Here is a 14,291-nt window from a genome sequence, read left to right on the forward strand (position 1 = left end):
TATCAGCACTGTGCAGCACTCTGGTTTCAATTAAAAACGTCACGCTTGTGGCCATTTATCCCAAACGGTTGAGATTCTTGCTCGGGTCATATCTTCAGCAAACCAGTGAGCCACCATGCGGAGCTCTCGATCATTTTTGTAAATTCGGTTTGGGAAGACTCGCAATAAAATGAAACTTATGATCAGATGAAATTAATTTTAAAAGACAGTAGGAAACAGGTCGGAATAAACTAATTTAAAGGCCAGGCCTGCAGATTTTAAGGTTACTAAAGACGGTTTGATAGGTCGTTATGATCATTACCATTTTAAATGCGGGGAACGGAAAGGAGGATACGCGTCGACCAACGGGATGGTGGGAGGGTATGTTGGGAGTTGCTGCGTCCGTGTTGGCAGTGGAGTGCAAACAGATGCAACAACTCCAAGCAATGTTGGGACCTGCAGTGCATCGTGGGAAGGGTATGACCTATAAGACTTTGGAGACAATGTGTAATGCGAGTGCGTGGCCTCAATAATGTTGGAAAAGCTGCGCAAACGGATCCAAAATTGTTGCGCTACGCTTCGACGATCACGAAACAAAAAGAAATGTTGGGAGTTGTTGGCTCAAAAGTTTGACCGGTTCAACCTTTGCGCACGCGCAACAACATGCAACAAGGTGGACAAACGGACGCAACATGTATCATCTAACAATGTTGGGAGTTATTGGCCAGGAAAGTTGTGTCCTTTTGCACGGGGCTTTACTTGGCAAAAAAGAAGAAAAATACGGGTAACTGGCTTAAATAGACTCCCCGGAGACTTCCAGCCGATTGTCTGTAATTCCCTGGGGTGCAAAGAGGATACCAGCAGAGCGCGCAGGCAAAAAACAAAAAAACAAGTGAGAATATTACGTTATGGTGTACTCACTTGGTAGGTAAAAGTAGTCACAGACTAGTTCTCACTTAAGCCCCGTGCAAACGGACGCAACATTGTTCGCCAACAACTCCCAACATTGAGAATGAAAGATGGAAAATTTTAAGCGCGGTGAAACAAATGTGAAAATGAATTAATCAACATGTCACGAGCGTGGGACAAAGAAAAAATTTGAGTCCCCGAAGGGATTTGAACCTATGACCACCCAAACTCCGGGAGGAGGGCGCTCTATCCACTTGAGCTACGGAGAACTTATGGAGAGCGAGGCCATATACTAGGTTCATATTTGACACGCGTTCTGCATACTGCAAGGATCAGCAAGGTCGATGTCGTACTGTGTGGTGACGACGCGCGGATCCACGCCCTTGTACCGTTTGCGACGTCATCAATTTTAGCGCTCAAAGACAACTTTGTCATCTAACTTTTGTAGGAGCAAGAAATCTTTGAAACCATACCTTGGCTTCAAGTAAACCTCTTTTTGCAAAGTTGAAAATTCTTGATATTTTTAGTATCTACTCCCTCCAAGTAAGTTCTTTCATGTACCTATATCATAATGATGCTTTACCTATTTCTTTTACTCAAATCTTTCAAACTGGAAATCAGACTCATCAATATTCGACCAGATACTCTGACTTTTACCGACCTCAGAGCTGTAGAACAAATATTAAAAAAAATTCGAGCCGGTCTCAAGGTCCTAGAATATGGAATTCATTACCGAGCAACATCATATATTCAAGCGTGTGATCAAACCATTTAAAAGGGTCATTTTTATCCTATTTATTATCTTTTTTATTTTACTTAACATTTATTCTGTGTGGCAAAATAATAAAATAAAATGAAATGCCAGAACGATTATTAAGGCAAGGAGGCCGGATAAAAAGACAAAAAATATGTAACGTTGAGCCGAAAATGGTGATGAAAATCCTGCACTAACCACCTGCAATTCTTCCTTCTAATCCCGTAAGTCTTGAGTTCCCCAAAACGTTTCCCACACAAATGAGGCCCAGTAAATTCCCAGGACCAAAAAATGGGACAAGAATAATGAAAAAGAAGGGGAGGAGGGATTCAAACGAAACTGGCAAAAATGCCACGACTTTTTAACCCAAAAAAATCGAAAATTTACTTTCCGCAAACACCCGTGCTTCCGAAGCCGATATTTTGCATCTGGAATAGAGGGCGTAAAGTGCTCGACCTGTAAACGACGTTCCTGGCAGTTTTGGTTCTTTATAGGCAGATAGTGAGCAGACAACGGCTCGTCTAGCCTCAAAACGCCTATATTCCAAAAAAGCTGAGCTGGTTTCGAAAATCTGAGCGCTCGAATACTTAGTCTTGTATCTAACTGGCAATGTGTAAAACGACGGTTATTAAAATAACGCCATTACTGAATGCTTTAGTCGACATTGCTACGTTCATCGATGGGTGAATAAAAACTCGCGTTACTTGCATAAGGAATCACCGCTCAAAGCCTATACATTCTTTAACTTTCCTTTCAGTTTGCTGATTGCTCAACCTGTGCTCATTATAATACATTACGTTGAGATGGACAGAAATACAAGCTATGCCACAGATTCATTTTTGTAGGATTTTCGTTTAAAAAAAGTACACAACCTCTTAGTGTTCCAAGCACATCTTTATTGCAACTAATCGCCGCGATAATAAAGCACATTTTGTTTTCTAACATTTCACTATATCAAACAAAAAACTGACGTTATTGTATCAGTCCCCTCCTAAAAAACCCCTTCTTAACGGATAGACAGTATTACGCTTATAAAGTTCCCGAATATACTAAGATTAGCAATTGAAATGTTTTAGTTCTTCACTACACAAAATATCTTCTGTGCTTGGACCTGACTTTATGGCCTCCTGCCCTATACCCACTTGTACAGGGTGCTGTTTATGTTGAACTTCTGGCCATTGTAGTAGTTTGCCACTGCAAGGTAAGTATGACCTTTGTACTCAAATGACGTCATACCATGCGCTCCATGTGTGGGAATCTCTTGGTACTTGATGAACCTTGCTCCAGAGGCCTGGTACACAACTGACTTGGTGTTGTGCTTCTGACCATCACCATAGTGATTAGCCACACCCAGGTAGCTTTGACCGCAGATCACAAATAGACTCCATGCCATGGCTCCTCGAGTAGGAATGGACTGGAACAGGACAAACTTGTTACCATTCCACTTGTAAATGAAGGAATCGATGTTGTGTTTACTTCCAGAATATTGGTTGGCAAAAGCGAGGAACGTGTGTCCGTTGACGTTGAAAGACTTCACACCTCTCGCTCCGTAAGTTTGAAGAGACTGCAGTTTAACAAAGTGACCTCCTGACCATTTGAACACAGTGGACTGAACAGAATGCTTGTGTTGGGAATTGTAATGATTTGCAAAAGCGATGAATGTGTCACCGTTTATCACAAACGCTGTACATCCCAAGGCACCTTCAGTTGGTATGTCTTGAAATCTGTTAAACTTGCCGCTGCTCCATTTGTAGATAACTGACTTTATAGAATGGGTACTTCCGTCATAGTGGTTGGGTACTGCGACATAATTTTCCCCAAGTATCTTGAAATAGGTGAGGTAACCTGCTCCGTTTGTTGACAATTTCTGAAAGTCGACAAACAGTTTTCCATTCCATTGATAGACTGTAGAGTCCAGCCTGTGAGTTCCATCGTAATGATTAGCGACAGCAAGAAAATGTTTGTTAGCAATAGAAAAGTACAACAGGTCATTCGCTCCTCTTGTTTGCAGGGTCTGGTACAAAGACAATCTTCCAGTCGAGTTATCCATCTTGTAGATTGTGGAACCTGTCTTGTGTTTTTTAATGTCCCCATGATAGTTGGCAAAAGCAAGAAACAAGCTTCCATCAATGGTGAAATGTTCAACATCTAATGCTCCTCGGGTTGGAAGATCTTGAACTTTCTCAAGAAAGTGGAATCCAATAGAGCAATCTTCCACAAGAAAAAAAAAATGTGGAAAATCTTTGTTATCAAGCAATTACTATAAGAAACAACTGGCATAAATGGAAAATAAGGTAGAAAGGTACATGTAATTTTTTGTGTTGTTTTTGCAGTTTTAATGTACATGTGAAGGAGCCACGTAATCATGAAATCAAAATTCGGCAGCTCCTCTTTCTAATGAATCAATGTACATGTGCATCGTAGACAACAGTAACAAATAATGCTCATACCGGCTAAACAGCACTTCGATTTGCTCTAAAAGTGAAAATAAAAACAACAAAATACAATTTAATAACAAAGCTTACAATCTCCTAATGTAGTTATTTATGCAAACTATAGGGTTTAACACCTGTACAGTCAACTTTTTCTGACGACAATCTCCCTTGATCTCCCTTTCAAGATAACATTGAGATATAAATCTAATGATAACATCATGTTTGGTGTCAGTCTTTCCTTGAACTTGTGGGACATGTGAGTTGACTTGTACCAGTAAAAATCTCGATTGTCACTTGTCATCGCCTTGCCGCTAACTCACGCACCCTTCTTCCTTTCAACATAACAGGAAAAAGAAGAGATTATGCATGCAACACGTGTAATAATTAATATTAATATTATTAAATTAATAAGGCTTTCGTAAAAAGAATTATATATATACTAAAGGTTACAGAGATTGAAAATCTGGAAAATGTTTTATGACAATTACCTTTGTATCACACGTTCCCGGCATTCCTTTTTGTCCTTGTGATCCCTTCTCTCCTTGTGATCCTTTATCACCACGAGATCCTTTCTCACCCTTCGCGGAGAAATCAAAGGTAATATTAATGATTCTTCATTCATAGGTCAAGACCACTAAAGAAAGTTGAATGAGTCCTTTGTTGCTGTAAGGATAAAGCATGCGCTTTCCTTTTTTGTTTGGACTGTGAAAATTAGTCATTTCTGTCTTCAAAAAGAAGTATAAAGTTACGCTTACTTTAACACCACCATTACTGTTTTTATCTAATCCGGGTTCTCCTTTCTCCCCCTACAACAGAAATAATAAGAACCACACAAGATGATGATGATAATAATAATACTAATACTAATACTACTACTAATAATAATAATAGTAAGTAAATAAAGCTATTAAACTGTAACAAAATAGTGACAATGATGATGATGAAGATAACAGATAAGAATTAAAGATAATGAAAAGTACGAAAAAAAAATGAAACTAATGATCAGATGAAATTAAATTTTTAAAGACAGCAGCAAACAGGCTGGGATAAACTAATTTAAAGGCCAAGCCTGCAGATTTTAGGGTTAATAAAGACGGTTTGATAGGTTGTTATGATCATTACCGTTTATTTGGGTGTGTAAGACATTACATTCATTGAGTTAAAAAGAAGCCTAAAATTTTGAATTTGTTTGGTTTACTCAATATTCAGCTGTTTGATTTCCTTATGAATTTGCGTACTTGTTACATTTTGAAACCCTCACATTTTAAAGCACCTTAACCAAATTGCAAAAAACAGTTTTTGAAATTTTTAAGAATTCAAAATAGCTTTTGTGTCACAAAATTCCTTTGTTTGTTGTTTATTTGAGGCTTTCATTGACTACAGTACGACATGACAAGGATTTCTGCTAAATTTCGTCAAATGTTAATGATTAGATTTTAAGGTAAAACTATTGTCGTTTGTTTACTTTGCCTTTGAAAGTCAACAAATCAAAGTCGACAAAAACAGAATAAATTTCTCCTGACAATAACTGACAACTATAAGGGAATGGAATCTTATCCCTTTGATAATAAGAGCAGAAAGTTATCCAAGCTTTTGTAATCATCTAAGCAACATTTTTTAAATTAATCTTTTATCTTATTTCTATTATTTTCTTTTTCTTTTTTTATATATATTTCTGCATTGTTAATCTGTTAGATGTGAAAGCGTCTAAGGGTATTGAAGTAGAAGTAGAAACTTCTAAGCATTCTTCTCAACTTGTCCTCGCACTTTTTTCTTTAAAAGCTAATTGGCTTCATATCTCCTCATGATTTTAAAAATGTTAACATGCATAGTAAATGCATAAAGCATTTCTATAGAAACTGTCCTCAACAACCTTAATGTTAAAATAAGGAAGAATGTTATGGGAACTTCTTACTCTAGGAAAAAGTTGTACTTTTAACTGCAAATTTTATGATCTTAACTCTTTTTTTCCTTTTTGGAGCAAAGTTTTACTTTTTATCAATTAATTACTTCAGTAACTTTAATGAGGGACCCACTTAAAACTGCCACAGGAAGTTTAGCTCCCTCTATAAACATTATTATTATTATTATTATTATTATTATTATTATTATTATTATTATGATCATCATCATCATTATTATTGTTTTTAATACAAATGCTAAGAGAATAGCCAGTTTGCTTGTCTTTAGTGTGGTGGAGATCAAAATAAAGTTAACTGGTCTGGTTATGATTTTGATGATTTTGCATCGTTCAACTTAAATTTATATTCAATGACTTTTTATGGAAGTATATGGATCCAGAAACTCAAAACCACTATTTAAAAAGCAGTACATGTCAATAATACCTTAACGCCAGCATTTCCATCTTTTCCTGGCATCCCTGTTTCTCCTTTTTCTCCCTATTTAGACGTTTACAAATAAAAGTGAAACCAAAACTGCAAAAACTATCACGAAAAAAAACTACTAATTTTATTTATTTATATTAGCTTCATGGACATACAAGAACTACCACTAAAATGAGTTTATTTACTTATCATAACAAAAAATTCAACAATCAACATACTGCACCTTTTTTCACTTCTTTGGTTAAATCAAAGTAATCAAAACAGCTTCAGGCCAACCATTTAAATTTAACATTTGGTCTGAGATTATCTATCTACACATGTACAGCCGCTTAGTCATTGCGTTAACACTAGAGGTATGACAATAGAATAAGGTATCAATGGAAGGTTTACATTACATGAATCTTAACCCAATCGCCTTTGAACCACCCATAACTTCCCATATTAGGAGCCAGCATTTGCCACCATTAATTGTGAACAAGAAAGGTATCATTTCATAAAAAATGAAAGTGTGAAATTACATTTTATTATAATAAAATAATTAACTGAGGTACAGAGTACGCAATACAATTTATTCGCATTTGTGGGTTCCGTTTTTAAAAACATGAGCAGGTGCTTTTCCTCTTAATTGTGCCAACAGCAAGTTTTACAACTGAATCAGTGAGGAAAAAAGCAAATCAAATAGTTTTACGCAGCAATTTTTATTTGTCCAATACACAGTAACACAACTTTAAAAAGTTGGTTAACTATTTTAGAGTTGCGTTCCATTTTATAATAAGTCCATAATTTTTATTATTTTTAGTGTTGTTTCATTTTTGCAAACTATCTGGCTACAGTGACCCTAAACGTTGGTTGTTGCACAAAAAAATTTAACTAAATTATAAATTTTTTGAAAATAATTTTATATCTTATTCTTCTATCTCTGGAAAAAGAAAAACCCAAATGTCCAAAAAAACCTCTTTTTTGGCAACTTGATACATTCACACAACAGAGACCATTTTATTGGAAACATACTGCTCCCTGGGTCATTTAATTTGAATTTCCTGAACTTTTCAAGCAAAAAGAGAAAGCAATGTTTGAAGCTTAAAAAAGCCAACCTTTATTCCACTGCCATCTCGTCCATCACGGCCATCTTTTCCTGAGTTCAAGACAATAAACAAATTAAAGTGATACTAAGTGGAACCTCGATATAACTAACCTCTATATAACGAAGTCCTCGGTATAAAAAAATACTTTTGTTACCCCAGTAATAATGAAATATATGAAAAAACCTCAATAAAACAAAACCTCGTTATAGCCTGTTATTATTATTGCCAGTCCCTTGGCCCTTCATTATATCAAAGTCCCGCTGTACTGGTGCTCTAGCAGTGCCCCGTCAGCGCTAGCGGCCCCTAAAACCTTACTTTTGATCTTGAGCAAAGAGGAAATCTTAGCTTTCCCATAAAAATCTGATGCTTTGCTCCCTGTTTATCACAGGTTCAGAACACTGGACTCCTTATAATTTTTCTTGGAGCACAGCCTTGGATTAGTAATATTGCAATCTAGGGTAGAACACTGACAACAAGCTACAACAGGGGGGATGATCGATCGATGACAAGAAGAAAACCCATGGTTAAGATTTATTTTGAGAATAATTACAGTATGCCTGCCAACTCTAACACATTATGCATGAGTTTCATGCCTGGGGACTTATTTTTAGACCTTGATTTCACTCATTAACAAGGACAATTTCTCGCACCTGACAAACAAATCCAGACAAATTGTTGTTTAACACATGATTAATGACAAAAATACAATTCAATTTCCCTTTGACACTTAAAATAACTTCAGAATTGCTCAAAGGTTGTCAGAACAACTTCACACATTTTTTGGCAAAGTTTGGAAGTCTTCTGAAAATTGTTGGAAATGTGCGGAAGTAGCTGGGATGTTTTCAGAAACTCCTATCATAACAGGACGAAAATCTCATGCATTAATTAATTTGACTCAGAAAGAGTTGGCAAGTACATTATTTTGACATGTTGGTCTTTGTATAACGGATAATCACAGGCGTCAAGAGGAGCCTGCAATTCTAATCTCCAGGTTGTTATTATGCATGCTTTACATGTATGTAGCCATTCGTTTGGACTTCCACAAAGAATGTATGGAATGCACAGAACGCACTTTGAGCACGTGCGTTTGGTTCTCATATCAATCGTAATCACGTATATTTTTACCACCACACAAAGTACAGTACTGGATCAGAGCAAAAGCATTTTGACATTCAATCATTGTCACCCACACTCCGCAACCTTTATTACAAGTAATATTTGATAAAATAATGTACATCACCATTTACTCCATCGCGCCCATCTTTTCCTGCAATTACCAAAAATAACACTTGATTATACAAGTGACTGTTAAATTATTTCTAAATTATATAATGTTTCATTAATGTAAATGATAATGAAGGAAAATTGTTGCATTTTAATGTGACTCACCATGTTGTCCATCCTTTCCATCTTTGCCTTAAAATATTAAAAAAAATACAGCGATATATCAATGAAACTCACCACTGAACTAAATTACCATCCACACAATCTTGATACAGCAGAACTAGCAAGTTGTTATGTGTATAACCTGAACTGATCCCACTAATTCAATACTTAAATGTACTTTACTGGCCTTAAATGCCTTTATTTCTGGTAAATTTTAATCTAAACATACAGATTTATTTTTTTGTTTTTGGTATTAGCTGGTATTTTTCATATCCGTCAATTATCATTTGTTGAAAATCAATTTTTAAAATAAATTGTAAACTCACCATCCTTACAGCAACCAGCTTGAGGTACAACTTTACAGCTTTTAGACTTTGCTGCAGATCCATTAGCCTGTTAGATTTGGAAATTTAACATACTTTCATGACTTAAAGAAAGACTGCAAACTTTTAATAGATAAATGAAAACACTCTTGACTATAGCATAAACTGAGTTGCACTGGAAACTGAATTTGGAAAGATAAAAAAAGGAAATTAACGTGGTTAAAAAAAAAACCAGGGAATTAAAAGGGTGAGGCTGAATATCCTTTGATCATCCCTGTCTCTTGAAATCCGGAGTATTCCCCCCTGGCGTTATGATCAAGGTTAGGGTCTGAGTTATAACACGACATTTATAATTTTACACTTACACAGCTGCAGACCAAACACTCTGCAGCTTAAGGAAAATGTAGGATTTTCTCTCCCACTACACCTTTTACTGTTGTTTGTTGCGAGGGGAAATTTAGCCATGAAACAGTTTTGAAGTGAGACATTTCACTCCAAAGGTTTAATTTAAAGTATGTCACTGAAACAAAGTATTCTTTTGTTTTTGTGGTCACGACATTGCAGATTAATGGGTAAATAGTCCTTTATCTCTTACTAGTCTCAAAAAACTTTTCTTCTCTAAGGGAGGGGGTTGGGTGCTCCCATGTTTTTTAAGGTCAAATGGATCAGTTTTAACGACAGAAAAAGGAATATAATATATATCCCTTTGAGGCCAAACCATAATTTTAAACTCACTTAACATTCTTAGCCACGAGTACTAATCTTACAAGCAAATGACAGTAGGTTTTTAAGCCCTAATACCAGTTTTTTAACTCTTAAATACGACCATTTTGGTGACAAAAAAACAGCATTTTTTACCAGATCCTACTTTTTGGAGCAGTTTTTGGCTAGTTAACATGGGAATGGCTAAAAAGGAGATTTTTAACACTCAAAGCAATTTTTTTTGCCAGTTGTATGAAACTAATAAGATTTATGTCTTTCGAGCATTTCGAGACAAAGTTTGTCTTTTTTTTTTGGGGGGGGGGGGGGGGGGATCTGTTTTCAATGTTCTTTCCTCGCATTCTTTTTTTTCCTTTTGTCGTCCTGTTTTGCAGCCCGTTTTGTTGCCCACTTTATTGTCTTTCCTTTGAGCGGAGTTTTGGCTGGCTACCTTTTCAGGAAAAGGGCAAAGAGTACCAGGTAAATAGCAAAATTCCCCACGTGTTAATTGGTTGTTAGTCTCAGCGTACATGTAACTCTGTCAGTATTGGTCAATATTTGCTGCTGATTTTGCATTTTTTTTTATCGTAAGAGCTTAAATGAAAAGCTGAATGGGTCCATGACGGAAAAAGTTCACGGTTCAAAAAGGATCAAAAACCCAAAACAGTCGTCAAAGACACCTGAGCTCACCTTAGACCTCACGTTTATTGTAAAGATTAACAGCCAATTCTAACAATCAATCTTCTTTTAAGAAGCTTTTAAAAAAGCTTATCTGATTGACGCTCTGCTTCTCAAGGATTATTTTAGGAGTCGAACAAGGTAGATTTGGGTAAACTTGTAAAACATATCTTTTAAAATACTATGTCCGAGAATTTTGCCTGGTTGGCTAATATTCAACAGGCGTTTGTTTCTCATTGAGAGGAGACTGGTAACGAGAGAGTAATGTGTTCACACTTACGTTCACACACGCGGCTCACGCGGGTGTTTTTTTTTGCGCGTTGTTCACGCGAATTTCTCGAGTCTCTGGTTGTTCAGACTTCCCGATATAATAATTCAAACCAAACCTACCTATCTTCCCCTTACCAATCGTACACTTTAATCTCCCCCCCCCTTTTTTTTCAAACCCCTGGGTTTTCGAGCGTAGAGTGCAACTATTTTGTTTTTTTTCCTTTAATAATCTCATGAAAACTGAAGATAGCCTAGTCCATGAGCTGTATCTAAAGCCCTGAATGCTGTATCCTGTAAAATCGATGATAAATTCAATTTGTATCTCTGGTAACTGAGTTTCTAGTTTGCAACCAAGATATTGAACGGATTATGATTCTAAAAGAACCTGAAAGCGCATAAAAACAGTGTTGCTGAGTCTAGAAAGCTAAGAAAACCGCCGCATCTGAATAGTTCCCTTGCCGATAAAGATTCTCGGGAATAATCTGGGAAAAGTTGAATGCTTTAAAATTTGGTTCGCTGTAAAGTTACCTGATTTGAAGAATTGTTCTGCGAAGTTCCGAACGAAGCGGCCAAGAAAATGGCCAAAGTCATCAAGAAGAGCAGACGAAACATTTTCAGTCTTTCTTAGTGAAACTGACCGTATTCACAAATGGAGCAGTGTATGAATGTAAGCTTAGAGCTCCGGAGTTGAGATCTCTCTCATGAATACAAAACGAGAAATTATACGAGATGGAAGGCCTATTGTTTTAATGATTTCGTTCATGACAGATAAGACAAAGCTGATCTTGGCATTGATGACCGATGGTCTAAAGTCCAAACTGTTTAGGACCAAAAGACACCCGCCAGAGTGGGCTTCCTGTGTGCACCTTCCCCCACCTCACTTATCACCCACATGCCTTTACTCAGTTGCTACAGTGCAAATAAGGCAAAGAATATAAAATCAACTAAATAACTAAGTTGTAACCAAAAAAAAGTTTACTTAAAAAGTCTGTTAAGGTTCAGTAACTTACGCCTATAACAACAGTGGCTGACGAGTCGCTCTGATTACACTGACGTCTTGTGATTGGACATTTTAGATTGAGTTTATCACTTTTTTGCGAATTTCAGTCCTGTAAGCTAGGATTCTTTTCAGTGAGTTCAGCCATTATTCTAATGTCCCTTACTCACTCCTAAAGAACACTTTAGACCTAATTAACAATTTACGCATAAGATTTGAATGAAAAAAAAAACTGTTGAACATTAGTCGTTAAAACCAGGTTGCTATGATTTTATTTAGCCTGATTTCCATATGATCTTTACCATCGCTGTGATCGCTGAGCAAAAAAAAGTTCATCGATCGTAGCGATCATAGCGATCATATGGAAACCACTTTCTGGCCATCGCAGCGACAACGATCGCTGAGATAGAACTCTTTCTATCTCAGCGATCGTTGTCGCTGCGATCGCTGGAAAGTGGTTTCCACATGATCGCTATCATTGCTGCCATCGCTGAACTTTTATTTATCGCAGTGATAACAGCGATGGTAGCCATCATATGGAAACCAGGCTTTAGAGAGCCGGAGAAATTACATATATCCGCCTTTTGCAGCCCCCTTAACCCTGGTTTCCGTATGATCGCTACGATCGCTGTGATCGCTGCGATCGCTGGAAAGTGGTTTCCATATTATCGCTATGATCGCTGCGACCACTGAACTTTTCTCAGCGTTTCTTGATGTTAATCCTTGAAAAATGAATGATTCATAGATTCCGTCCTAGCCAAAAGGTTTGAACAAAATTTCGCCAAAATTTACATCAAACCTATTTTGTTTGTTTTTTTTTTTTTTTTCTCATCCAATCAATACAAGCTCAGAAAAAAGGCACTCAAAAATTATTTATAGAAGAGAATTCTGAAGACTGCCAAGCTCATCCAAAAGAAAAAACTGCGTTCATCAAACCTAACTGCTGTCGAAACACCCAAATTAAGGCTCTTTAGATCAACGAGTACTGAACGAAGCGAAATTAGCGAGTATAAGCAAAGGCGTTTTTAAGCGATGCACTTTAACCGGAAAATAGTTTTTACCGAGTCCTTTTCTCTTGAATTATGCGTTGGCGCTACTAAATTTCTGTTGCTAAGTATCTTTAGTCTTACTGCGACGATTTGCCCGGAAATTTGGTCAAAATCATATCTGGCCCAAGAAAGCAAAAAGTCCACTTACAATTGACGTGCGACGCTCAAAAACGTCGTTGCTTAAACTTGCAGTTACTTAAAGATGGACGTAAAGGCTAGTATCTCATTATACCATATAATGAATCCATATATGACAGACGAGATACCGGAAGACGAACTCAACGAGTGGTTGAAAACATTATTTTTCGCTTTCAAACGAATCTGTCTGCCTGGACCAACTATCAACTTACTATATAGCGAGAGCGCTACGTTTCCAGTTCACCCCCGTATATCGACTTGACTGATACAGAACTCTCTCTGAGACAGTGCTTAATTAAAGGGATGTTGAAGAATCGTAAAGGAAAATAATATATTCCGGTTTTTTCTTATGTTGTTGTTGCTTTTTTTTAAGTTACAGTGAATAATTTCTAAAAGGTTTTCTTAAGTATCTTTGTCTGTGTGTACACGGCGGTGTGATACAAAAGTAAAGATGGATCGATGGCTTGTTTGTTCTGGTTAACGATAATTGATAAGAGTTTGCGGTGGAAACAATACCGCATGCAAATTCGGCGGATTGAAATTTTCCACTCACCCTGATAATACCCGTGCAAAATTTAAAACAATTTTGTCTTCTTTTCCCAACCTTTTAACACGCTCTTTTCTTATACAACACCAGCAGTTGCAGCCGGCTAGCATTAACTAGACACTGAGTTATTATAATCAACCTAATAATTTTGTAATTCTCATGGTATTTAAACGTCGTTCTTGGAAACATTTTAACCTTACCATGTAGGAAAGCGATACTTTCCAAAGGTTAGTAAAGCGTGTCTCTTTCGGTACAAATGAATTTTGATTTCTGCTGAGACTGGAGGAGTATTAGGCTATCATTATTGAGGGTTACGATCAGGGAGTTCCGAGTGTAAGCAAGGGGACATAAATTAAAATTACTAAAAACATTGCTTTGTTAATTTTTTATTACTAGGGCAAGAAACGATTTGGCTGTCAGGATACGTTCTCGACAAAGTAGGTACCTACTTAAGAGACTCAATGTCACGAACAAGAATTTTAAAGAAAACATCAACTGCCGAACAGTTATTAGAACGGTTCAAGTATCGCCATATTAGTCTGGATCGTAAGATTCGTTGTCAAAAAAATGCGCAGTTCAGCAGATCGATCATGGCGGACACTCAAGTCAGATTTGAATAAACAAATTTCTCTAGCTTCCTCTTTTAAGACTTTGGCAATTATTCCGCGAGATTTAATCTTTCCAGTCTAACTATCTC

The 14,291-nt window shown here is 36.8% G+C and overlaps 2 protein-coding genes across 2 annotated transcripts in view; one reads left to right on the forward strand and one right to left on the reverse strand.

Moving 5' to 3' along the window:
• LOC140933381 (polycomb group RING finger protein 3-like) overlaps positions 1–14,291 on the forward strand; it is a 136,269-nt gene that overhangs the window by 35,970 nt on the left and 86,008 nt on the right. The window lies entirely within an intron of this gene.
• Positions 2,710–4,297, reverse strand: LOC140933000 (uncharacterized). Its single transcript, XM_073382507.1, has 3 exons — positions 4,235–4,297; positions 4,093–4,117; positions 2,710–3,853 (listed from the first exon to the last, which is right to left on the reverse strand). The coding sequence occupies exons 1-3, from the start codon at positions 4,295–4,297 to the stop codon at positions 2,775–2,777; spliced, it is 1,167 nt and encodes a 388-aa protein (XP_073238608.1). The 3' UTR covers positions 2,710–2,774.

Source organism: Porites lutea, chromosome 4 (genome assembly GCF_958299795.1).
Source record: "Porites lutea chromosome 4, jaPorLute2.1, whole genome shotgun sequence".
NCBI lineage: Eukaryota > Metazoa > Cnidaria > Anthozoa > Scleractinia > Poritidae > Porites > Porites lutea.